Genomic DNA, 27,277 nt, shown 5'->3' with positions numbered 1-27,277 from the left:
CACGGCAGTCTAAAACACCGGGTCCTTTGTCAAGACCATGTACAAACCATCTATTCACAACACGGCAGCGTTGGAGGGAGGCGGCGACCGGCTCGCCGAGTCTAGAAGTCGGCGTCGAGCGTGAACTGGCGCGTCGCCGGGCTGGAGATGCTATCCATGACGCCAGCCTTCTGGTACTCGCCTACTCGCTTCTCGAAGAAGTTCGTCTTGCCCTCCAGCGAGATGTGCTCCATGAAGTCGAACGGGTTCTCCGAGCCGTACACCTGGTGGTGGAGAGAGAACATGTGAGCAGGTGAGCAGGGAGGTGAGCGTGGTGAGAGGACCATGGGGAAGGTGAGATGGCGTTCTGTTAAACAGAATGACGCGAGGATGTACGTGACGGCGATATCTTACCGTGCCGTATCACAGCAACATGACAGCCAGGGTAACTTGTTGGAATTAAATACTGTTACCTTTCAAAGATGCCGTTATCGATACCGACTCTCTGATTGATTCCATAGAACATGGGGCTCAGGTCCCAAGTTTTAAACATGTTGATATCACCCGTTGACTCTTACAGCATCGTCTTATTTACATCGTCGTCAGCATTCCCGGCTGCCCGAGCCGAGTCCGTTGAAAGCCTACTGGCGGGAGACGGTTATCATGAAATCACCGCCCACCGCAGCGCCCAACAGCCGTTCAGCAATGTCCGGTTGGCGCCCAACAAACAGCCGTTCAGCAATGTCCGGTTGCAGCGGGGCATGTGAGGGGAGGGGAGAGAGGAAAGGGGAGGGGGAGGGAGTAACCGGAGGCCCCTCGGCGGCACACCACATGTTCCGACAGGAGCGGGGTGGCGGCCGCGGTGGTGGGAACGGCCCAGATAGGGGAGGGGGAGGGGGGGGGGTGATAGCGTCAGCGGAGCTCGGGATTCCCCGTTGTTTGGCGCCACCCTCCAAAGCGCCGATGTACGACTGGGGTTTGAACAGTTGAACACAGCTGCCAGCCGGTGTGGGCCGTTGTGGCGGGAACGTGCACATGCAGGCCAGACAGAACTTGGCGTGCACATACCATGTTGTGTGATGACGTGGCTCTAACGTGGAGTGGAAAACTGGTACGGGACACTTCAACGGCTGTTTTAGAACTTGTTTGTACGCGCTGCACCCCGGCGACGTTTACACAAGCTTCAGCATACAATCACAGGAAAAACTGTTCTCCAGATTGCCTGGACACAGCAGACTCAGAAGCTAATCCACCAACCCGTCTCACTCTCCATGATTCCTTCCAAACTCAACCAATACACACCGCCACCCCGCTTCACACCCACCCACAATCTTGAAACAGCCGCCAATCACCCACCTTTGGACATCCGAGCTCGATGAGTAGCCGGTCGGCCACAAACTCGATGTACTGCCTCATCAGTGTGCAGTTCATGCCGATCATTGCCACGGGCAGCGCGTCCGTCAGGAACTCCTGCTCGATGGTGACCGCCTCGCGCACGATCTGGGTGACCCGTTCCTCGGAGGGCTTGTTGACCAGGTGTTTGAACATCAGACAGGCGAAGTCGCAGTGCAGGCCCTGGGGGAGGGAGGTGTGTGGTGAGATGGCTGCCAGGGGTTGTAACGTGTAACAATACGGAGATCGGCAAATGGAGGATAACTGTTAGAAACAGACATTAGTACTAGTCAGGTCGTATGCGTGAGGAAAAGTTGTGAAATTGAGTGAATCAAACCTAACAATGCTGAAATTTCGATATTAACTGGTAGAAAAAAGATAATAGCGTCATCACCAAGGTATATGTAGAATTTAGACGTGCTCGGCATAGATCATTGAAAGGAACACTGGGCTATATGTCAGGACCCCTTTGCTGGGAATGGCAGCCCCTCCCTCCCTGCCAGCCGTCGCACCTCGTCCCGCGAGATGAGCTCGTTGCTGAAGGTCAGGCCCGGCATCAGGCCGCGCTTCTTCAGCCAGAAGATGGCCGCGAAACTGCCAGAGAAGAAGATGCCCTCCACCGAGGCGAAGGCGATGACGCGCTCGCCGAAGGTGGCCGTCTTGTGCGAGATCCAGTTGAGCGCCCAGTCGGCCTTCTTCTTGACACAGGGCAGAGTCTCGATGGCGTTGAACAGGTGATGCCTGAAGGGATGAAATCGGTTAGCATTTACGGCCCAGGAAGGAGCCAAGAAGGGAAAACGGGGACGAGAAAGGACCGACTAACGAATACCCTAAACAACGCACATTCCACAGACAAATTATCGTAAATCGTCACTCAAGTGACAGACTAGTTGATTCGAAACGATTATTTATCTCGTGAATCACAATTACCAAACCACTTCACACAAATCCAAGAAACTACATGGACATCCCCGCACACACCTCTCCTGCGGGTCCTTGACGTATGTGTCGATCAGCAAGCTGTACATCTCTGAGTGCACATTCTCCATAGCGATCTGAAAGCCGTAGAAGAAGCGCGCCTCGGGCACCTGCACCTCGGTGCTGAACCGCTCCACCAGGTTCTCGTTCACAATACCGTCAGAGGCGGCGAAAAAGGCCAGCACGTGGGAGATGAAGTAGCGCTCCTCGTCCTTGAGACCCTGCCAGTCGTCCAGGTCCTTCGACAAGTCCACCTGGTGAGAGAGTCAGCACCGTCAGACACCAGCGGCGATTTCATGTGGTGGACTGCCTCCGACGCTGACTGATTCCGTATGGCGCACAGCAAATAACGAAAAGACGTCTGAAGAACAATGCTTAGAAATAAGCTATTAAAACTTCATATTAATGTTGACACAGTTGCGTTTAATTCTTTGGTATCCAGTTTTCGCTCTTTTCTCACCCAATACACGTTCTCTAAGCCTTCCTTTTATGCATCGATCCCCATGCGGCACAAATCGATTGTCGGCATCTGAAAAACGACGACCGAATTATTCGGCCTCGTTAACATTTCCTATGATTTGATCAACTTTGGGGGTATGAGAGCTCAAACCTTGAACCGCAGGAGTCGGTAGCATCCGCCCGGAGCCGGAAAGGACGGGAAATTCTGCCGGAAACTCATGGCGATAACTACAAAGACATACAATCTTCTTACAGCTTTGTTTTGGTAATATCAGCTCTAGAGATATTTGCGCTCGTTTTTACCTCTTCAGCGGTCCAGAACGAAGCCTCGGCCTTCTTGTACATCTTCCAAATGTCGTTGTACTTGATCGGGAGAATGACGAACCGATTCGGGTTCTCCCGGAGCAGGGGTTCATCTTCCACACCGGTTGCCTGGGCCGGCTTGGGCGCCGCCTTCTTTGGACTCTGCAACAGTGACAGGATGCAAGATTAGTCCAAAAGAATGGCAGGGGCTTATCAGGCAACAACAGTCAGAGCTGATAATACCAATGATTTATACACATTTGTTTACCACTTGAAGATCGAGGGTTATTTTTCCAACATTGCCCATGAGATGCATGCTCATTACCCAATTATGTTGCTCAACCATATTAGAAGCAGTTGTCATTTGGAGGTAAAAAGAAAGCTATGACACTTTGACAGAATATCTGCACATTGCAGATTTCCTTACCTTGAGTACTTTGGCATTTCCAGATTGCAAGGCCTGCAATAAAAGAACAGGCAGCATTGAATGAAAAATACAGCCTATTGCTCTAATAGAGAAAGGGAAGTTTCAAGCCACAAACTAGCTACCTACTTACTGATAAAAAATAAAAAACCTCTGTCAAGTATGAGAAACAAGGGCAGCACACTAAATAATCGAAAGTGACTTAAAGTAGCAAAAACAAAAGTAAAACAAAGCATTGCACAAAATTGTAGGTATTAATAATTGCACTTACATTTGTTAGCAAGCCAAACACTAATTTTCACACTAAATGCCATAACAGAAATGAAAAAAGCACTTGAGGGTTATTCTCAACAGATGAGGGCTAAAATAAACTAAAATGTAAAACTGCATAGTTTCCAATGCCAATGATATCAATACTTTCAAAACTATGTGATGCATGATTCTTACCTTCTTTGTGGGGCTGCTTACTACTTTCAATGCCTAAAACCATAGATATACAGACTAGATAGGACACGCCCATTGGCTCCCCATACTAGCGAACATGTAGGTCAGGCAGCCATGTTGGGGCAGCCGTCTACATAGACTCGCATTTGCTACAACACGTAAAGTGAATGGGGGTGGAGCGGTTTCGAGCCCGTTTTCCAAACCGATTTTTGAGTTATTGGGAGGCTGCAGATGGCCAGTATGGTTATGAAATGATTAGTTAGAGCCTATAGCATCACCAAATGTATTTGAAATCAATTTTTTATCATCGTACCGTACTGCAGCGAGGGATTAGTCACCCCTTGTTCCCAGACGGTTTACTCGTGCTTGTTCGGTACACGCTGGCCTCAGAGAGCTGAAAGTTGGTACAACTGACCTTTCATTAAATCCGGATCTTATGACACTAATCACCCTTTCAGGTCATGCCCGGTCACTGACCTATGACGTCATAATAGAGCCACCGCGCGGTCATGACATGCCGCAACTTCGCAATGCCTTCAGTGACAGAGGAGCTTTCACAGGGAGATCAAACTAACAGAACCTTGTACCCTCCAGAGGCCTTATAGCTTGTATATCAATATTTTTCCTGATGGTCACCTGAGGTCAGGTCAGTCACGTGACATCGCCATCACAAGTCAATGGGGAAAGGTGGTAACTGCTATTTTGGTGCCGAAAATGATTGAAGATTATGCAAACGCACGAAACCATGAGATAATACACATCTTGTAAACCAATTTTTAACTTTTGCACCGTTTACTTTAGCGACATAGATTACGTCACAAAGCCAGAGTCGGAGTTTAAGGTAAATCATTCGATTAAATTGAGCTGGCGAGTCGGGACAGTCACCAACGGACTGAAGACCGTCAAAATCGAAATGAGTTATACGGCCCTCTTAGATCAACGTGACGTAAGGTCAGAATTCTAGGTTGAACTTATCCTAGCACAAGCATATCATCGACGCGCTTGAGCATGGTGACTAGGATAATGCCTATATCGCTAACGTTTATCAGCAAAGTAGACGCTACTACATCAGCACCGCCCGTCCTGCCGTCGATGCCGCCACAGACGGGTGCCGCTGCTCCCTGGGAGCCGCCTCGGTGTCCGACCCGCCGTCGGGGCCACCATAGATGGGTGCCGCTATTCCCTGTAGACTGCCTCTGTTGCCCGGTCTGCCGTCGGGGCCACCCCACACATAAACGTGTGCCACTGCTCCCAAGGTGCCGCCCGGCCTGCTGTCGGGGCCGCTACAGACGGATGCAGCTGCTGCCGGAGTGCCGCCCGGCCTGCCCATCGGGGCAGCCACAGACGGGTGACGCTACTCCCTGGGCACCGCCCGGCCTGCCCGTCGAGACCGCCTCTGACGAGTGACGCTCCCTGGGGCGTGCTGTCCGGATCGACATTTTCCCGTTCTTGTGTGCGTTTCGAGACTGCTTGGAACAGGCCAACGTCCTAGTCGCAGCTTTCTCTAGCCTTTGCTTCAGCCCCCGCTGCTCTGGCAGCTATTGAAATGGTCCTGAGGAAAATAAAAACAACCAATCATGCCTACTTCTTAGTTCTCCTATATGTAGGGATAGGGCGATGAGCGGACTCGACACTGACATGCACACAGTGCCATGTTCACACACATTCACACATGAGGCGATCAATCATGGTCCATGGAATACAAATATGAGCGAGAAAGAAATGAGATTAATTATCGAAAAATATTGATATAACTTCAAAAAGTATCGGGTTAAATGAGTATGAACTGTCAAACTTGGTATCAAGCATTCTAGAGAGGCCCATATCTTTGCAGCCATACATGCAAACAGTTATCATGTTGTGTAGCTTATCCATTCTTCCTTGAAATTACGCATTGTTGAAGCATTTGGGGAGTCAACTCGGCACGTTCCACCAGGCACTTACTAAATCATCGGTGCCAAATCTGTTCTGTTTGCAATAACTCCTATTTAATGCCTGGACACATTTTGATGAAACTTTGTGTGTTGTTGGGCACCCACTTCCCTTGGCAATGCAATGAGAAATGTGGTTTGGGTGCAAGCGCGTGCTGGGTATTTTTATGACTCCAGAATGGCAGGATGCATTGCATACAAAATTGGGACACTGGTTGGAGACCAATCTGATGAGTGGCTCTGGCTTATAAGTTTAAGCTATCACTTGAGGCATACTATTGTATGTGTACAATCGTACATGTGCAGAGCACGTATCTATTTCTCACAAACATCTGGAATGATTGTGCTCTAAGTTGGTATGGTATGTTGTAACGGTATAAACAGATCACAGGCTGCTTTCACATGTTAGCAATGACACAGCAGTGGACTCTGCTCACCTTGCACAACTACATGCCACTCACCTGCAGGTGAGCAGGGAAGAAAGACCTGATGGGACTGCACCATAGCACAGCCAAACTGGTCTGTGCTATCAAAGGAGCCCTCATCATGAAGTGTGCCGCATGACCAAGCTTGCCCCCTTCCGACACATGTTGCCATCAGTCCATCTTCACCTGAATGCGCCAGTCCTTTCGCTGTACACATCTGGGTCTTGAGGAAACCTAGAAAGTGAAAAATGACAGGCATCTGTTAATGTGTTGAATAACTGGTAACAAGGGGCTGGGTGGAGGTTAGTTCAAATGAAATACCCTTTGTAACTATACATTTATATTCACTGCATCTTGATGCTACTGAGCTCTTAACAGACCATTGTTTAATCAATTGTCCTTATGGCCAACTGTTGTTATGGATTGTGATGTATCCACATTAAAACATGAACAGAGACTATCTCACAAAACACATAAGAACAATACTAACTGCAATTTATATCCATTTCTAAAACATCCTCTCAGACTTAACTGAAAAATAAATCTTCTATTTACCTGTGGAGAAACACAACCCTTCTTCCTTCAAACTGGTTGGAGCAGTTGCTAGCTAGGTATCTTGCAGCCTTTTTGAGCACTTGTGAGTTGCACATATAACTGAACCTGAAAGATAGATACAATAATTGATCATTTTCTTGAGTCAATTACCTGAGCTACATTACCAAGTAACTACGCATCAGGAAAGGATTTTCCTACTCGCTCACCGCTGTACTCAGTTTGAAATATGCATTTACCAACTTTGCTCATAAAACCCAGGTCAATGAAGACTTAGGTATTTCAAACCATTTAGATGGCAAGAGAAATATTGCAATATCTGTACCTAAGGCTATAAAATGGTTCACAATTTTGGAATTTCACATGTAGACCATTGTTTTTAAGGCGCCAACCACAGCCCAGACGGCAATGCCGATAACATATTGCCAGTGCAGAGGTGCTCATCAGCTGCACAGGGTGGCTTAGATTTGCAGCAGAAAGGTAAACATTTTTGTGTTGAGAATTGCTGGCCATAACATCATGCAATGCAGATCTGCTGCACTAGCATATCATATCTACTCCAAGAAAATGGTGAACAGATAGTCAGTCTTCAGAGACATAACGCAGTCACTGACTGCAAGTCAGTATGTGACTTAAATTTCAAGTCTTATATTGCAGCATTTCCTATCAACAGCAGAGATATATAAGCTTGTGGTAAAAATGTAGGTCTTGCTAGTTAGTGCAGCTGATATCTGTTGCAGATTTTCAGAGGACTGAAGCAGACATGTCGCCCCAGCTTGTGCGGCTTGCTGACTGTGTTGACGCGCTTTGCAGTCTGGCGCACAGTAACTTTCCAAATGCTTAAGTGTTTGTTAATATAAAATGAGGATATATTTGACATAGTCCTATAATTTAACCTACCATAGGCCTACAATAAAACTCATTTTAGCACCAGCATTTTGCATCACAAACTACACTTTTCAATGCCTTGATCTTTTGTTGTTTATATAGTAAATAAGAAAGAAAATAAAGGTATGAGATCCTACTGCACTTCCACATAATGTTTTTCCAACAAAATGTACTATCAACCCCTTAAATACCCTCAAATGCAAAGCAGCATACCTGTCAGACAATGGCGCCATCCGGGTAACACTCCCTCCTTTCTATCTTCATATATCTAAATCAAAACTAGTTGAGCACAATTCAACCTCCATTTGACATTCTCCAAGCTTCAATCTATGAGCTGAACTCCAGAGACAAACACTATTCACTCCAAAAATACCAAAAAATGTGCCGTAAACTTTCCCATTTTCCCGTTCACTTACACAGAGCTGCCCCGCCGAGGGCTGCCCCAACATGGCGGCGCCCTCTGCATGCCGTCGCTAAAGAGCTGCCCTATCTAGTCTGTATATCTATGCCTAAAACAACCAGAAACACTTGGTTAGAGATTGAGATAAGATGACTAAAATCTAAGTGGAGGATACCTTCTTTTGTACATACCTACTGATACTGAATTTGAACCCTAATTACTTGCAAAAACTGATCACAGAGCTAAAATGACAGTTGAAAACATGAAGATCTCATAGCATTTTAAATCAAAATGTGGAAATATGAAGCAAATTAGTAAAATGACAATACAATCAACTAAGCTATGACAGGATAATAGCTTCATTGTGGACCTTAAGCACCATTAGGCTCCGCATCCCAAACAGACTTCAAGCTGTGTGCAACATAATAGCACAAATAAAGAAAAGTACATGAATGGGTCACAAAAAGAAGGTTTTGTTCACAAAACAAGGCTTTTATACAATCACATATATTGTGATATATAATCACAAGCAAATACATAAGTGAAAGATCGACAGAGCAATATAAACCTCCAGTTAGCATTCCATTGAGAAGGTAGGTAGTTTTTTGGTGGAACACATCAGACTAGTTTAATCATAAGGTAATGGGTTAGGTACTAACATAACAAAAAGCAAACAATGTGAAGCACCTTATATGATGCTTCCAACTTTTACCCAATCCAGAAGTACAGCTGAATTGACAAGAAAATAGAAACAAAAACCGCTTCAGTGCTTCAACCGGCAATCCAATATCCCCCAGCCCCTCTTCAATCCACGCACTTACCTGATTTTCTTTGGCTTCAACAGATGAAAGACTCAATTCACCCAGCTTCTCTCTGATAGTGGGAGCCATTATAATAAATTTATATGTAAAGATGTCTTTGTAAATTTGAACAAGCCGACCCAATCGCAACAAGCGGTGAAAGAAGAATGAAATCCGGCGCCAAAGTTAGGCAGCAGTGGCGCCGATTACGTCAAAAAAGGCGCGCTACAGCTGTGAGAGTCTACCAGACTCTACTGCCAGCGTATCCCCGCCTTACAACCAAATCTCAAAGGTCATTGGCTGTTCTGCGACCTTGCTGGCAGTTCATTGGCTGGAAATCAGCTGACGCGCAGGAAATGGGCGTTTCTACCTGAGCCAAGAATCAGTGGAATGCGCCCTCCCCCCCCACTATGACCCTACGGTAGGGGGGATGAGGTGATTCCCACGCAGCCGGTGGCGTTCCCCATCCCCCCTCCTCCTCCCCTAAAAGCAAACGACGCCCGCGGGGCTCACCCGCAGCTGATTTTGAAGTCGCGTTACGTAACAGAGGGTTTCGGTGTTACGTAATTCCATTCGGTTCCACATATTTTGGTTTAACTATGACGGTTGAAATTGAATTGAATTGAATTGAAGCATAGCAATTGAAAGCATTGCATTTTTTTTTCTTGCACGTAAACGGTAAATTTAAATGCATATTGCATACACATTCAGGGATCATATATGGCAAGAAATCCTGCAATAAGTTACCGATGGATCAATCAAGCAAACAAGACGAACATTTCGGACCAATGCACCAAAGGATGGGATCGGTCCGGTCAGGTAAGGTCGGTTTGCTGACCCACCGATTTGACCTAAGCTGGTAGCATGGTGACCTGACCAGTCCCTACAGGTCATGCCAATATGAGTCAATATGCACCAGTTGAGTCAAGCACGCCTCCAATGTATTTTCATCACCTCAGCACGTCTATGGAATAATGGTGGAAAAACTGCCTAGTGCCTAGTTTCATGACCTTCCGTGACCTTTCATGAGGTATGACAAGAGGATTATCACCTTTTGCCTGCCCAAAAATCAATGAAGGTACTTTTTCATATTTTACGTCCTTTTGGAACCTTACCGGCGCTTGAAGCAGTGTTCGCCATGGGCCGGGCCAGCCCAATGGGCCATGGGCTGGGCCGACCCATCAAATATGAAGGATCGATGGGCTGTGGATGGGCTGGGCCAAGAACTGTTAAGTGGACTCAGAGGTTCGCGACTGAGACAAGAAGTAAAAACCATTACTAGCTTATTACTGTGCAAGGCTGTGATCAAAGAGGCATTCGTAGGTGACGTTCGTTTATTCAGTGCAACGAATGCCCTCGCGCATAAATGAATCTGGAAGGGAAACAAGAATTAGACATGGTGACCCATCAGACACGGTGCACACATCCCTACATGCTACATCCCCCCAGTTTGAGAGAACAAGCGAAAAAAAAAATAACTCAATGATCACACTGATAGGCCTCCAGGTATCGAGGCGGGCGTCGGGCTCGCTGGCTCCTACGGGGAGGTGGCGATGACTCGGTCGAAAAAAGATTCATTTATGCGAGGGCATGATCAAAGAGGCATTCGTAGGTGACGTTTATTCAGTGCAACGAATGCCCTCGCATAAATGAATCTGGAAGGGAAACAAGAATTAGACATGGTGACCCATCAGATACGGTGCACACATCCCTACCACTCCAGGCTGAAAAAAAAACAAAACGAGTTTATAAAGCATATTGACCTATGTGCAATGTGGTCAGTGCATTGTGCATGCTGCTCTCAAAAGATTTTTTCTTTGCTACGGAATTTGGGTGAGTAATGAGTATAATGCCTATGTGGTGTCCATCATTTTTAATCCATTAATCTTTGAAGGGCTGGGCCGGGCTGGGCTTTGACACTTTTGCGATGAATGGGTTCGGGCTGGGCCGGGCCGTGAACCCATGGGCCTGGGCCGGGCTGGACTGGGAATTGGGATTTTGCTGCCCATGTCCCGTATCCGCCCAATGAAAGTAAATCGGTATAGCGTTATGCTCAATGCTCATGCATCTTCTTTGGGAATCCTCCGTTCATTGCGGTATTTTGGTCTTTTCTAGATGTAGTGTTTTTGTTTCGGTAGGTATAAAATCCTTTCGGTAGGACCATGGGACGATGGGAGGATCGAGACACAGTAGGGATTATCCGTGGGACGACAGATATTAGGACGACTATCCGTGGGATGACAGATTGGTGAGTCGGCTGAGACTGCGTTCCATGGGACAAATCATGCCCATTGCCCCAGGTGCGCTACACGCATAAGTCGCCTTGGAAGGCTGGGTCAGGTGTGCCTTCATTGGAACCGCCCTCTCGTTGACCTGGCTGAGGCGACCAGCAGCCCGAAACAACGCTCAAATAGGTGGAAATCTGAGACTGGAAAAGACAGAGGATAAACCGTGAATTATAGTTAGATAGCCGGGCTTTACATATTGTCCCGGCCGGAGTGTTCCGAGCTGAGAGGGCAGTCTCGCACCTGCTGGCTGCAGGTGACTCTGTTAGGGCTAAATTGAACTGAGATGGCGCTGCTGGTACCGCCTCTGCATTGTCCAGGCGAGGGCCGATGGCGAGCCACCGAACATATGTTGATGTGCTGCTTGCCGTAAGCGGGTAGGTTAAAATAGGAGCTCTGCGCTACGATTCTCGCCACTCCGAACTTATGTGGTAGGACGGGACTTTGCCGGCTGGTGTAGGACCGTGTCCGCTGCTACCGAACCAGAATGTGTCCGCAGGGCGCAGCTCTATCCGGGACATTTGCCCCACCTCTGTCGGACATGACAATGTCCACTCTCGGAGAAGATTGAGGGAATCGTGTCCTCTGAGGGATCTGGGTCGCTGTCCTTTAATTGGTCCGACTTATGACCTGTGAATGGCCCGACCTGTGATCCAATTTGTGTTTGGTTGTGTGTTCTAGGAAGAGAGCTCTTGTTTGCTCATGGTCCTACCCAATTACCCATCCCTCCGAACTTCTCAGTCCTGCTCCATCATGTTTTAGTTATACTGTGGAAACTTCCCAAATCCTAGTTCCCACTATGACACGTTCCTAGTCTTACCTGCAACATAATAATCATAATCTGCAACATAAAGCGATCTGATAAGGCTGAAGATGCATCCCATGTGATGAAGTAACCTTGCCTTCCCTCTCTGTCATTCCAGCTTCCTGGAACCGCGATCAGCAGAACTCTGCTCCTGCCGACCACCCTCGCCCCGTCCGGCCTTGGCAAGGCCATTCGCCACCGAACTCGTACCAGAACGACGCATCCATGGGCGATCCATGGGCGTACGTCCGTACCCGGAGCCCGGACTCATGGCAACACGCCGTGGGCCGGCCGCACGGCGTGCCGTCTGACGCTACCGCCTGCCACCGTGTCAGCCGCTAGAGGTGAGATTGCTGTGTCGGCGGGCGGTGTGATCGCCCCTACGGCCCGCGGAGCGCTGCGGGAGGGTAGCTGACGTCTGCGCCGTGAGCCGGCGCCGCCGAACCCAGTCGGTGGCCAGTCGGTGTCTGTCTGTCGTCTGGCTTGGTACGGCGCGCGGTCAGGTGAGTCTGAGAGGCGGGGCGATGGTTGGAGCTGTCCTCGTGCTATAACTTACCCAGGACGGTTTGGCCACTGGAGGTGTCGTATTTTGAGAGTTCTGACTGGAGGTGTCGATTGGGACCTGATACTGTGATCAGGTTGTAAAGTTTGTGTCGGTAATGAGGGTAAGACGGCTGACCGCATTGTGCGTGTCAGCTGAAGTAACGGGACCGTGGACTCGATTGCGTTCGGATGGCCACCAGACTGGGTCACGGGCGGGACACTACTTCCCGCTTTAGAAAGTCGGGACAGGACTCTGTGCGTGGGACAGCTTGTCTTTCAGCATTCACCCATAAGTCATAGCTGTTCCTTCCCCGTTGCATGGTCGCTTTGCATGTTCGTCCATCCGTACATCCGGCTTTCCTAATTGCAGCGATAATTTTATTAGAAGTATGACGAGCTGTACTCTTCATGACCAGCGTTGAGCCCTTTTCGGGCGACTTTCCTGAAAAGATCGCCTTGAAGTCGACATATATGTGCTCAGCTCGAGTCGTTCGTGTTATTTGTCGGCCATGAAAAGGCTCACGATACCACATAAGCTTTCGGCTAAATGCAAAGCACTTAATCACTTTCCCGTCCCGTTTTCCCAACTCGATTTCAAGGGACCATGTCCAGCGCCGGGTCCCAGGCGACCGTATCTCTGCATGGTAGCTGCTCGGCAGTCATCCGTAGCGCTCCGGTTTGTTTGTTGTTTCACACTGGCCAGCGGCTTGTTTGTTGACCCTCACGCCTCCACTGCCACTGCGGCTTCACTCCGCTGGGTATGACGCTGTCAAAGCTTCCCCGGTCGCCACAGCCGCCGCCGAGATGGTTGGCTCGGTACAATACGACGTCATCCTGTCTGCTGCCCTGAGGCGTTGTCTGGCATATTGGCTGCAGTCTATCTGTTGCGCTCACCGTTGTCTGTTCTGGTACACACCGGCACTGCCTATGTTGTGTGCTACTCCAGGGCGTCGTGTCTCCACTGTCTGCTGTCTGGGTTGTTCACTGTCTCCCGACGGCAGGACAGACAGAAGCGTGACATTGTGTGACGAAGTGATTTAGAGGCCAGAGCTACACCAGTCTGTTTCACCGTCAACAGCTGGCTGTCAGACTAGTCTGTAATGTCAGCGAGACGGCGCTGTCATCCCGGTCTTTCCGTCGATGATCTGTGAGGTTGAAGCGACACACGGCACACTTGTCTGTCGGCTGCGACGAATGAGTCGACAGAACCTCAGAACGGACCCAGAATCAAAGGAGGACCACGGCGCTCACGGCAACTGGCTGCCGAAGTAACTCTAATCCTCCTCTGGACTGGCCACCAAAGCCAAGGACAGCTAAACGGTTCTTTTAAACCGTATTCATGCAAGCCATGGAAGGCGCGGTTCCTCTGTCCCGCCCATAATCATAATACGATCTCGATAAGCATTATACAGTCGCTTGATGGTGTGATTTGGCTATCCGCAGTCTATGGCATGCATTCAGTCTGATTTATATCGTATTAGCACGTTCCCAGTGACACTTCGTGAGTCTAACCCAAAAGCCTCTTTCTGCTATTTTGCAGCGTAACGAGTATCACATCTCAGATGCCTTGTGTGCTGCCTCTCCGATTATCCCATGCTATTCTTCGTCATGCTATTCTGTGTGTCAAGCGTTTGTCTATTCAGGACCACATTCATCTTCCATCCCTCGCCCTACCTGCTCTGCATTCTTAGAGCTCGTTGCCTTTCGTCTGACCCCACCTTCCTCTAACCCTTCCAGACACAAGCGTCCGCGAGTCCATCCGAATCAATGCCTCACCTCGCTCGGAACTCAGACCCACCCGAGTCAGTCACACGCTCAGAGCCGGCAGTCCCGCCGCCGAGACAGGCCGGTCTACCTGTGACGAAACCCGTCCGCCGGTGACCTTCAGAGCCTGCACGTGCACCGGCACTGGCGCGGCGGCACCGCCCGGAAGTCGGCGGCTCCTCGTGGCAATGAACTTGGCCGGCGCCGGCCGCGGTGACCCCTCCCGTGGCGGCCGGGAGTGGATCCGCGGGAGGCTGGCGGTGGGAAGCTGGCCTGTGGTGTCTGATCAGCGGTATTCGGATCGGTAGAGGCACAGAACCGGTCTCGTTTCGCACGGCTCAGGTGCGGTCTCACGGTTGGGGTCATTGGAAGGCCCGCCGCGCCGCAGGCCGTATGGACTGAGGAGCCTGGTATGGCTGGTCCCCGACATTTGACCAGGAACGATTGAAATGTGGATTCTCCAGAGTGTAATCAACTGCCGGAATGGAGTGCCTTTATATGTGACGGTGTTGAAAAAGGCTGGATAGTGGTCACTGTTGTGACATTTGTGAAGTCTACTGCGCAGATCTTTCTAGTTCTTAGCATAATAGCGGTCAAATTCTCGGCCTCATTCGGTTGTGTTCACTGGAGGGCCCGAGACGACCCAAGCCATTTGTTTTCCCCAATTAATGGACCATTTTGATGAACTTGTTTCGTCACAAGTTGACGAAACTGACTTAACCTTCCCCAAATCCCAAACCTTCCCCACATCCCGTGGACACTGGATATCCACCCTTGACCATTTAAATCGCCACAATGACCTTGCCATGGCCCTCCTCTCTCGCCGGCGCCGTTCTGCCTCAGGGCACGCCGGAGACGCTCGCATTCCTCGGCTTTTAGCGCGGCGCCAGCGCTGATTGGCCGGGTCTGACCGGTGCCTGTTCAGTGGTTAGCAGAGTCCAAACACTCCGGTAGGTGACCGGGCGGGTTCACGGCCGGTCACGGACGGGTCCCCTCCCCTCCCCCTCAGATGGACGACCCGGCACGATCTTTGTTCCACAGAGATGCCTCGGGTAGGTCGTTTATGGGAACCGACCGTGAATAACCGGAGTGTCTGTGATCGGGAGGGGAAAAACAACTGGGGACAGGGGAGATCTCACGACTTGATGAACGTTTAAAGGGGGAGGGAGACAATGGACGTGAATGAACTTAGTTGGATAATGATTGTAAGTAACCAAAATAATCATACGATCTTTTCCCGTTTTCATATTTACTGCTCTGACATGTTTCCCTTTATCGTCAAGCTTTGTTAATTTGTTAAATCGTTAATTTGTACATTGTTAATTTGGTGCCAGACTGACTGAACTGTGAACGGGTTTGTCACATTAAAAAAGCAGCTCCGTGCACGAATACAGGACGTGCTAGGTACGATACATCCTCACAGTACCTGATTGTCGTGCTGCTTTGGTTGGAAGACCAACAATCAACATGTTGTGTTGCATTGCATGAATGCTAATTTCAGCATTTGCATACCACGTTGAAACGGCAGTGTGACCCAGACTGAGTTCGAAGGAGTTCCGCTTGCTGTTGAGGGTGCAATATGAGCAAAAGAGGCTTATTTTGTGGAAAAAATGCGCTTTTACTTCCTATACAAAGAAAAGTTAACTCATACGTCGGAAAGTGTGATACCAAATAACTTATAACTTAGCTCTAGGAAAGCTCAGGCTTTCGATGAAGCCGTCAGCGTCTCTTTTTCATACAACCCATGTCTTTATTCGTATATGTTTGTGAATTTTATTATGCATCCCGACTAACCCAATTTCCGTTCGTCATCACCAGGTCAACAGTTCACATCATCCCATCAGCCGCGATGTCGGACAAGAAGTGCGTGTTTGTGACCGGTGGCGCGGGCTACATCGGCTCCCACTGCTGCGTCGAGCTGCTCAACGCCGGATATGACGTCATCGCCATCGACAACTTTGCCAACTCCAGGTAAGTTAGGATACGTTCACGGGCTAATCCTATGCAGGATCTTCCGCCAACTCCAGGTGGGCTGGAACACGATCACTGATTATAACGCTGGATAATTTTTACTATCTCGAGGTGGAGTGGATTTGAACACGATCACTGGATAACTGGGCTTGCAACTTTAAAGCAAACGGTATTTGAATTGAATTTATGTCTGAATGTATTGCATCGCTATTTTTCGACTCGTGTCATGGAAAAAGAAGCCAGACTGCTGCTGCCCGTTTCCATCCGCCGTTCTTCAAGGAATCCTCATCGGTCCGGGAGGGTCGCGCTATCGCGTGGACTCTGCCATGACGTCATCCAGGCTGTCTCTGAGAACACCTACCGATGACGTCACCGGGACTGTAGCCACCTGTCTGACCCCCCCCCCCCCTCCCCCAGGCACACCGACTCGGGAGAGGCGCCCTCCCTCAAGCGCGTGGAGGAGATCACGGGCAAGAAGCTGACCTTCTACCAGTGCGACCTCCTCGACATCAACAGGGTCGACGAGATCTTCAGCAAGGTATGTGAAAGTGGCGTATGTTCGTCTTCATCAACTGGCATTGCTATAGCGGGCTGCAATTTGTTGTAACGGTGCAGGTGAGCACAGCATCCATTGCAACAGATATAGTTCAAGATCGCAAGCTGGCATGCCTACACTGAAAACAATTTAACCCAAGGCCCGCGAGTAAACCGGTGTTTTGCAGGTACCCCTATCCGCAACCATTTTTAACCACCCTTCCAGGAGTACAGTAAGGTCCCATGGCAGTGTAGTCGTCCCTGCTCTCAGCGGACTTGTTCGCTGACAGCGGTTATATCCGCTCAGAGCAAGTACGACTACACCGCAATGGGACCTAGCACTACTCCTGGGAGGGTGGTTAAAAATGGTTGCGGATAGGGGTACCCGTAAAACACCGGTTTACTCGCCAGCCTTGGGTTAAATTGTTTTCAGTGTATTTGGCATAGCCAAAAGGTAACCATGACACTGAAGCTAGTGTATTGTGTAGAAAGTATTTCCATCTTACGTTGCCATGCGTTGGTTGTTCGGAGACTCATGCTTTGAGCCATGTGAATTCAGTGTCTTTTTACTTGAGGCGGCATTTTGTGAATGAGGCCTTGTTTATTGCGGCCTGTAAACGGTGATGATATAATCTGACCCCAGCGTGACTCGCTAAGGTCGCCCCGATTGTAAAACACTCGCGCTCCCCGTGACCCTGGGCTCATGGTACGATCGTAGCTCGCCCTTTGTTCCAATGGTTTTTGCGTGCGTAGTTTTGGCCTCATGCCTGCCTGGCGCCTGCCCTGGTCGGGTCACTGTGCTGGGTTGGGGTGTTGTGTTCCATTTGCACATCGGGCCCACACAATAGCTTTGTTTAGAGCGCAGCAGACCGACCGGCCGGCCGGCCCCTCGCCCGACCTAGCAGAGGGGCCGGGGCTCTGGTGTTCCCTGTCGGACGGGCCAGTCCGCTGCCCCAGATTTTATCCCGAGCGGTGGGGAGTGGCAGGTGATGAAGCCACCATCTCCTGACCCAGACCGGGCCGGGCCTGACCTAGACGCTGACGAAATGCCCCGGGGCGGGGCGGGGTGGTTCGCGGGGAGTGTGATAGCGATTTCGACACGCGGCGAGGGTCGTAAAGATACCGGGGGCAGGTGTCAGGAGTCTGCTAGTCCGGCGGGACGAGTGGAGCTCCCATCGACTGCTGGGCTGCTGATGGAATCGTGGTCAGGGTTCGATTGGGGTATATCACGTGACGAGCGGGGTTGTTGAATGTGGCGTTGGTGATTCGCGCATTCCCGTATCCCGTATTTGATTTCGCTGTTTGAACCGTCAATATGTTACCTGCCTCCACACTGTAGTCGGCTGGTATCATATGTGCTGCATTTTGCGTATTGCAGCTGAAGTGCTCTGACTCGTTACGACACTATATTCACATCAAGACCCTCCCGCTTACCCACACATCTTGCGTCTAAAACCTGCTCCTCATTCTGGGAGTCTGGAACGAAATCATCTCTGGGCCTGAATAGCTGATGCTTCGAATTATAACTCGAAACCGACTTCCGTATTCTGTATGCATCGAGACGGCACGGTTTTACGTCCTTCTGACATAACTGTGTCAGGGGACCCGTCTGGCCGTCTGGCGGCCCGGCCCGGCGTGGACCGGCGTGGACCGTCCGCCAGGCACACGCCGGCCCATTGAACGTGTACCGTTCGTGACCTCAGTGAGTCGCGCCGCGTCATGGGCCGCGCGGCGACCGGTCAGGTGCTAGGAGTGGGACACTGGGCTGGGATCCGGACGGATGGCTGGAAGCGTTCAGGCGCTGATAAGATGCTGGGAGCCAAACACTGGGGCTGCCAAAAGTAAGGTGCTAGAGCGGAACACTGGGCCAGGCACGGTTCAAGTATCGAGTTCAGGTGATGCTTGTTTGCGGATTCTGGGTCGGTTGACATGAGGACGCTGAGTGACCGTTTACGGTCTCCCGAATACGGATCAACGCGGCTACACCTTGTTTGTGGGATGAAGACACCTGTAATCTGGATGTATACACGCGCCCTGTAGTAAAGCTGCTAATGCGATAGTTTTCAAGGCCAGCCATGGGACGATTTGGGTCCTAGGTGCCCTTGAAAAGTTAGGCCTCTTACGGTATTTAGAATGTTTCACGGTGAAATATTTGGTAAGCTGAGAGTCAGACATCTCAGTTTCTGGTTCCCGCGGCAAGCTCAGTCAGTTCATATTCAGTGGGGTGAATAACAACTCTGAAGTCTGAATGTTTTGGAGCTCATGTTTCATTCATGAGGTAATGGCCAAACCGGCTTCTTTACGATAACTCGACCATCGTTGCTGGGTAAACTTCAGGGCCTCTGAGCATGATCAATCTCCATGTTAGGAGGTGAGAAATACCAGCGCTAACCAGCAGAAATGTAGTTAGCACGGGTAGCACGGCTAGGTAGCACTATCTCCCTCTGACCACTCAGCGGTCACGTGATAGTCACCTGATCGGCCGCCCCCCGCTCGTCCCTCACCGCTGCTGAGGGCTGAGCAGGTGCGGGATTCCCGTCTCTCCGGCGCCGGTGGGCCGCCAGGCCGGTCAGTGCCACCGCTGCACCTTATTCAGGACCGCGGTGGCCGGTGTTTTTCTGCGGTGCTTCCCCCCGGGCGGGCTGTAATGATTAGGTACCCTCCGCCGCTGGTGCAGTCGGTACCGGCACGGATGACCGTAGCCGGGAGCAGGGTGAGAGCTCAGTGACCTGACTTTGTTCCCCGGGTGCGCAATGCCTTCTCGTCGCCTCTACGCAATTCTATACATAGTCGACCCCTTGTGCCTCAACAGAATTCTCGGTCATCTCAGAATAATCACAACTGCCTCTTCCTTCTGAAACGTCGTTCGGTCGATTGCCTCACAGACTGCCAACCGACAGATCTGACTGCGATGCCCCAGTGGCGCCGGTGACCGCCGTATGTCGACATTTGGCCGAATTCCGATAGTCTATTAGTGAGGCTCGCTCGACCCCCGGGGACAATTAAAACATCGGCTGTTGAACTAACTTGCGGGCGAGTTTACGCAACGACCGAAAGCCGACTGAGGGACCGTTTTCTGCGTACCTACTTGTGCGAAAAAAAATTAGGATAATTACCAATGTTAAAAGCGACAGCACGCAAAACAAGCTAGCTCGGTAGCTCGGTGCTCGGTTCGCAGCTGGACTTTGAGTTTTGGATGGCCGTATGAACCTCAAGGTGCCGTTCATCTTTGCGTGTCCGCGGTGACGGCTCCGCAAACAAAATGTCGTGCGATTGGCACTGATCGGACGCGTTAAGCCATCGGATTAGCGCCTTGGTGACATGCTTTCATGCCGTATCAGGGAAACATGGGCAGACTGTCCAATGTTCATGCGCATTCCACGTGTAGACTGCAGTCTCGGCTTGGTAGGATCTCATTCAAGGCTCGGCTTCTGCTCGTCTCGTACGAATCAATGCTGACAAGTGTTATTTAATCGCATTAGGTTCCTCTGGGGCTTATTTTTATCCGTCAGACACAGGCATTCAACATCACTCGCCTCACTCGTGGGTATCGTAGCCTTGACCGACGCCCATTTGGTGACATCCACCGATCGGGGGGGGGGGGGGCTGTCACCACCCAACGCGCGTGTTTACTCTGTTCCGGTGTCGAAATACCAGCGGCGGTCACACAGTGTCAATGTCAAGTTTGGCAATATAGGCACGGTGACAGCGATTCACTCTGTATATTCAACTTATCCCGCTCGTCCCCGTGTTCACGATATGAAATACCTAGTACCTACTTACTTACCAACAGTCGACGAATTTCCAGGTGACAGTTTTGTGTTACGTTCCTTGTCGCGCTGCAAGTTTGCTCCATGTATGCTAACCCCCTACCCCTCCCTTCCCGTCTCCACAGCATCACATCGACTACGTGATCCACTTCGCGGCCATCAAGGCGGTCGGCGAGTCCATGCAGTTCCCGCTCAAGTACTACAAGAACAACGTCATCGGCACCATCAACCTGGTCGAAGTAAGTTATCAATGACGGAAGCAAGACATTCTGAATTCAGCCAAGCACTTCAAACACTTCAGCCAAACTTCAGCTTCAAGATCTACTAAGCTCGCTCGATTTGAAATGACTCAAATTCTCTTACTGGACCTTTTTTCATCGTTCCCTGTCGTAGCTTATGTTCGAGTTCCCATGCTGCCCAGCCCGGAACTCTGAGGCCTGTTGTTCCCATACGACCTCGCTCTAACACCTGTGCTATTCTCGCGGTATGTGGTGGCGCGATGGTCCAAAAGTGAGAATCATTCACAGCTGGGACCGCTCTTTTGCCGTTTACTTACCGCTTTCGACGTAATGCGTACCTACATATCTGGTGTGACTAAAGGCGCTTCCGTGTGGATTCTTATCGATAGATGTCAACCATTGATGAGACATATTCGCTGAGTGCTTTTGGATCAAAATAGCACCTATTCCGATGGATGAATGAAAGTGTCGTTCATTTTTACGATTCTTTTCCAACGGACCAACCTGAAATGTCTGAAGGGATACTTCAGAGTATTGAGTCTCGTATCAGTTCCGCCAACCTCTCTGCCCACTCCCTCACTCCAGCGGTTCCTTCCCCCCCCCCCCTCCACAGGTGATGAAGGAGCACAACGTATACCAGATGGTGTTCTCCTCGTCGTGCTGTGTGTACGGAGACCCAGAGCACCTCCCCATTACCGAGGATCACCCGACCGGCAACGTGACCAACGTGTACGGACGCACCAAGTACCTTATCGAGGAGATGCTCAAGGACCTCACACACGCCGAGCCGGTGAGGGGAAAATGGGGGCGGGGGATGGTGAGAGGTACTGGGACAAAGGATGGGAGTGATTGGTGTTGAAAATGACTGGTTGACTACGAAGGGACGTGCAACGAGAGATGTTTGGGAGTGCCATTAAATGATAGAAGAACATGGCTTACAAGGGGACAATATGGGACACTAATGGTAGGGGTCACTACTCACTAGAAGGGTATACTGATTTACTGAGACACTGACGCAAAAGTCTCGTCTGGTTCCCCTTGTTGTTAGTGCCATGGTTTTGGATGTGGTAGGGAAGTTCTACGAGTCATTTGGTGGTTGTTTGGACATCCGCCGTGCCTTGATGCGCCGCAGCTTTGTACCGGAAGTGTGAGCTTCCTGCCCATTTCAGCGATTGTCCCGCTCTGTCTGGCCCAATCTATGTAGTCGGTCCGGACGGGACAGACTTCCGCCGCAGCTGTTGGGTCCGTGTCACGGTCTCACAGTCTCTGAGATTGTGGTGGCCTTGTATCTCAGTTCCGCGTATTTACATCTGACGCGCATGAGTCCGTCTAGTGTGCCATATTTTGCTATAGTTTCGTAAAATATGGGCCGACTGCGTGCTGCGTACTGCGTAATGCGTATCATGAGTTTTTGAGGTAGCCCAACACTGATTTCGAGGTCACCCAACACACCCCACACTCTGTTTGAAACTGCTTTGGGACTTTTTCATTACTGTTTCGATGATGATTTTGATTGCAGGCTGCACGCCATGTGCATCACGATTTCCAACTACCCACAAGCCAGTGGCCCGTTACCCTATCTTGAAGAATCTTGCGTTGCCCCTCCCCTGCTCATCTGACACTCACCCCTTGTGTTTCCCCCGCAGAGGTGGAACATTATCTCTCTGCGGTACTTCAACCCGGTGGGCGCCCACCCGTCCGGCCGGATCGGCGAGGACCCCACCAAGAACTTCAGCAACCTGATGCCGTACATCGCCCAGGTGGCGCTCGGAAACAAGCCGCACGTGGAGGTGTTTGGAGGGGACTACAACACGCCGGATGGCACAGGTGCGAGGGAATAACTCGAGGCCTTCTGTATGAAGACAACGATAACAATTCAGTCATCACGGTATTGCTACAAACAGACCTATCACTAGGGGATAACCGATAACTCTACTTATCTCGACGGAGAAGTTTCAATGCCAAATTTGTTTGCCTTCTTGGCCAAGAGATGCTTCTCTTTTGGACGAGTCTCCTCTCGCTCAGGCGTCGGAGACTGCGCGTGTCCTCTCATTTGGACCGGCCTCCTCTCACAGCCCTCACTTGTCGCTCTATCACGTCAGGTGTCCGAGACTACATCCACATCATGGACCTGGCGTCGGGTCACGTGGCCGCGCTGAGCCGTCTCAGCCAGGAGCACTTCCGGTACAAGGTGAGGCGACAGGACACGACAGTCGCGTGACTCGGTGACCTGAGACAGTGACCTTAGGATGTGACGTGACGTTAGGCTGTGTCGTTCCATTAGATGTCACTCGTGACCTGTGACTTGTGACCTGACCTGTGAGTGACAGCGACTTTGTGTGACCGTGACCAATAACTGTGCCAGTGGTGACCCGTGACCAAAACTGTGACAGTGTGTCGACTCTGTGACGTTTGCATGATGGTAGGTGACGGACGGTATGCCTAGAGCTGGAATGAACTTGCCTGACTTCAGACATGACGTCTTAGTTTGTTTTATTCCCTCCTCGCTTTTACTGACTGACTCTTTTAGTTACGTCTTTCCCTTGCTTCATTTTTCGATCTGTCTTTTTTCTACTGGTGACTGAGACTTTGCGTACGACTTATTTTCTCTGACTTCTTGTATTGGTTGACTTATTATTTCGTCTCGACTTTTTTCGTGACTAGACTGACACATTGAGTGCCTTTTTTTAGTTCTTTGTCTCGTTTTGTAGTGATGCATTCAAAACGGATTGATTGGATTTGCTTATTTTAATTTAATGCATCATGAAAAAACATAAGTACTGTGGTATTGATTTGCGTGAGTAAATTTGATCCTTTTTTTTAACGGTAATGGTATATAGCGTTTATAAACGTTGTTTTGAACATGCTTTGGTGTGATGAGTCACCTACCGTCATATTCCATTTTCCTACAACAAAACATCTTCCCTCGCTTTTACGAATATTCGGGCAACTTCCATGTTCTATCTGAATGGCTGTCGATGCTTCTCTTTCTCCGCTGCTCCGCTGAAGGTAGTTGTCCTTAGTTGTACTGTTATAGTGTGTCTGAGACTCTGATGACCCAAACGCCTCCAAAGACAGGCGCTCGGTGGATCTGGTACTAACCGTTAACCGGTGTTGGTTTTAGTTCTCATGTACAGCGATAGTTTCGCTGCTGTCTTTGTATCACAATGTGGGTGATGGTGTGGGGTTTTAGTTGGGCTCTGTGGAACGCCCTGAGGTCGGGTTTTTGGTGGTTGCTGCATGTCAATGTATCATAATTCGTGAACCGTTGTTCAAACGAACAGAACTTGATCTGTTTTATGTTTGTTTTATATGTGTCGGATACTTTTAAAGGATATTTGTTTGGAACTATAATTCAATTTTATCAAAATCTTCTCGCAAGATTGTCCGTTAGCTGATCTGCTTCGCATAGAAGTTTATCGATTGACTTTTAGCAGAATTTCGAATGGTTATATCGGATTGTCATATGTAAATCAACGCTCAAACTGAATTGCTGCTTAGAAAAATTTGGCTGCTGGCCATGTAAGCCAACTTTGTACGATACGGATGGTGTTGTGGTCGCCCCGCCCCGCTGCGGCCCGCGGCCCGGCAGCCAGGGTCCTCCCCTGGCCCTGGCTGCCGGCGCCGCCGCCTGAGCGGCACTGGCACGCGCCTGATGCCTCTGTCGGCAGCCTCTTAACCTGGGCCTGGGCAGAGGGCTCAGCGTCCTAGAGCTGCTCGCGCACTGGGAGCGGGTGACGGGCACGCGCGTGCCCCACCGGATGGCCGCGCGGCGCTATGGCGACGTGCCGACGCTCGTGTGTGACGGCTCCCGCGGCCAGCGCGAGCTCAGCTGGACGCCCCGCTACGACATCGACGACATGTGTGAGTAAGGGGGGGGGGGTCACAGCGGGCAGGGCCGCCTCTAACGGTGGGCGTCTGTTTACCTCCGTCTAACCCGTGATTGGGACTGGTCCGGTGGTGAATGCATGACGGTCTCGAGCTCTGCCTCTCGCTTACTCCGCATGTGGTTCTGGCTTCTGGCTACTTCCAACCTCGCTTGGGCTCTTCGCTGTCTTACCAAGTTATTTTTGCAGCCTTGCTCTACCAATCCTCCCCTCCAAACCGCCTCACCAAGCCGTCACCTTTTCACTTCACCACCTCCTCACCTGCTGCTACCTTCCACCCCCCACACCTGCACGTCACGCCTTTCCGGCCCCCAGGTCCCTCCTCTCCCTCCACTCCTTCGTAACGCTCCACACCATGTTACAGACGTACAACCTTGGCACGGGCGAGGGGGTGTCCGTCAAACAGCTGGCGGCCATGTTTGAACGTGTCACCGGCCGGCCGGTACCGTGCGCCATCCGGCCGCGCCGCGCCGGCGACATTGTCAGTATGTTTGCCAACGCCACTCTGGCCAGAGAGGAGCTCGGCTGGACGGCCAAACGCACTCTGGAGGATATGTGTGAGTAGTGGTGGGGTGGGGCAGGGAGGTGAAAGATGGAGACGAAAAGACGAATGTTTGGTTTTGTGGCGAAGAGTATCTGGTGGGAAGAACGGGAGAAGGGCGGCATGTAACATCTTACAGCTTTGTGAAGCCAGAAGCTAACTTACGGAAAGCTGTTGGTAAGTTTTAAAATGTGTGGGCTTTGGTGGCGGGATCTCAGTTTTAGGGCTGAGATTGGAAGCTGGATAGGATCACTGAGGCAACTAGTGGCGCTGAATAGCGGTGTTTGAACATGTCGATGTTTATGACCGCTCCAATGGGACGGATGCAGCGGACAATGAAGCAGCTGTTGAGTGCTGACCAAGGTCGGCCAATGTCAGACAAATGTGAACCAGTGTCCAGATTCTAGCCATCAGCTCTCTAAATACATAATTGGCCCAAGTTTTGATGGCAGGAAATGTCTGTCAGTGACAATAGGATAAGGGTTTCCGTATCTGTACACCAGATAAATCCACACTTTCAGTCAGGTTGTTGCTGAATGACTCACGAGCAGCCTAGCATGACTATTCAGGGCATGTGTAGCGTCACGAATCGTCAGTGTTGTGCCACCCTCTGGTTGATCCGCCGCGTCTGCGCGTCCTTGGGTTATCATGCGCACAGGGACTTAAAATTTGACAAGATAGCTCATGCATTTATCTTTCTGCGTGCCGCATCGTGCGAAACAATTACTGTAGCAACCGCATGTCTTGCACTGCACGTCACGTCATTTTTGTGACTGTTCAATGTTATATCATAGTAGCACGGCTGGGTTATGACATGACAATGGATAGCGTAGTGCCGATGACCGATTCGATGATGCTCGCTGGTCAACCATAATAGGTAGGTATTTAGATGGCTTTTCGGTCTTCATGTCTCCGTATTGAGTAGGATGTGACTGTTTTGTATCATTTATCGACTTCACGTGACGCTTTGTTCAACGTTCGAGCTCAGGTAGCAGCTGAGGTGATTGGCCCCGCCCACCCCTCCCGCCGACACAGCTCCTTCGTTCCACCTGTTACCCGACTCCCTGCACCCTCCATGACACCCCCTCCCCCTCCCCCAGGCCGTGACATGTGGCGGTGGCAGACCCAGAACCCGCGCGGCTACCAGGACGACTGCGACTCCCCGGCCACCAACGGAGCGCTGCCCGCCTCCAAACTGGCCAACGGCGCCGGCCTGACCAACGGAGCCACCAACGGAGCCACCAACGGAGTATCCACCGCCAATGGCGTGTCCAACGGAGCGAACGGCCACTGAGGAGCGAAACGGCGCAGCTCGAAAAGGGTGGTTTATCATGCAAGTCCCTACCCAAAGCTGGCGATGCTCGCACTGATTCTCGTTCCGAGTTGGCGGTCTCGGTTGGCAGTTCCCACTCCGAGTTTGCAGTGCTCCGATGCTGTTTTCGAGCCGGAGTTGCGGGCGAGGGAGGATATCTCGCACCCATGTGTGTAGCAGTATTGTAGACCACAGATTGGAGCGAGGTGTCGACTGTCGGTCATCCCTGGTTCGTCGTTGGTAGTTTGTCGTCTTCCAAGATCGGCTCGGCGGCAGTACGCGCCTGGACCAACTTTACCCCAGGCTGTGGGGACATAGATTGGTTTTGTTTGCTCGTTTGTCTTGAGTGGTTGTGATTTCTTGATTTTCGATATATTTCATATATGTTGATAGATATTTACATATTCATATATTTAATCAGCTGCCGTTGTAATTTATTTATTTTGATGTCTATATTCCTGGATCTACCCCCTTTTGTTCAAATGCAAACATTGAACATCAGTTTTGATGCACCGCACTGTATTGAGCATTGAGAAAATGTTTAATAAATTTCACGCTGATTGATCGAGTCCTTTCGGCAGTGGTCTTTTTTAACACCGATTCTGGTTTTGTCCGCACAGAAACCAGGATCTGAGGGAATGGGATGTGTAC

The 27,277-nt window shown here is 50.4% G+C and overlaps 1 protein-coding gene across 4 annotated transcripts; it reads left to right on the top strand.

The window, feature by feature from the left end:
* Positions 1-141: 141 nt before the first annotated feature.
* LOC122378449 (UDP-glucose 4-epimerase-like) lies at positions 142-27,190 on the top strand. Of its 4 annotated transcripts, none has more exons than XM_043359529.1 (9): positions 142-284; positions 16,191-16,343; positions 16,761-16,881; positions 20,773-20,886; positions 21,500-21,676; positions 22,533-22,713; positions 22,989-23,077; positions 25,138-25,330; positions 26,415-27,190. In XM_043359529.1, exons 1-9 carry the CDS (start codon positions 148-150, stop codon positions 26,606-26,608), a joined length of 1,359 nt encoding a protein of 452 aa, XP_043215464.1. In that variant the 5' UTR covers positions 142-147; the 3' UTR covers positions 26,609-27,190. The 4 variants fall into 4 exon arrangements, with proteins under 4 accessions (XP_043215464.1, XP_043215465.1, XP_043215467.1 ...); XM_043359530.1 differs by lacking the exon at positions 25,138-25,330 and adding an exon at positions 24,558-24,750; XM_043359532.1 differs by lacking the exons at positions 142-284; positions 25,138-25,330 and adding exons at positions 12,424-12,568; positions 24,558-24,750.
* Positions 27,191-27,277: the final 87 nt, after the last annotated feature.

This window comes from Amphibalanus amphitrite, unplaced genomic scaffold (genome assembly GCF_019059575.1).
Source record: "Amphibalanus amphitrite isolate SeventyFive unplaced genomic scaffold, NRLGWU_Aamphi_draft 000059F_arrow, whole genome shotgun sequence".
NCBI lineage: Eukaryota > Metazoa > Arthropoda > Thecostraca > Balanomorpha > Balanidae > Amphibalanus > Amphibalanus amphitrite.
The sequence above is the reverse complement of the archived record's forward strand: the minus strand, read 5'-3'. Positions and strand labels throughout refer to the sequence as shown.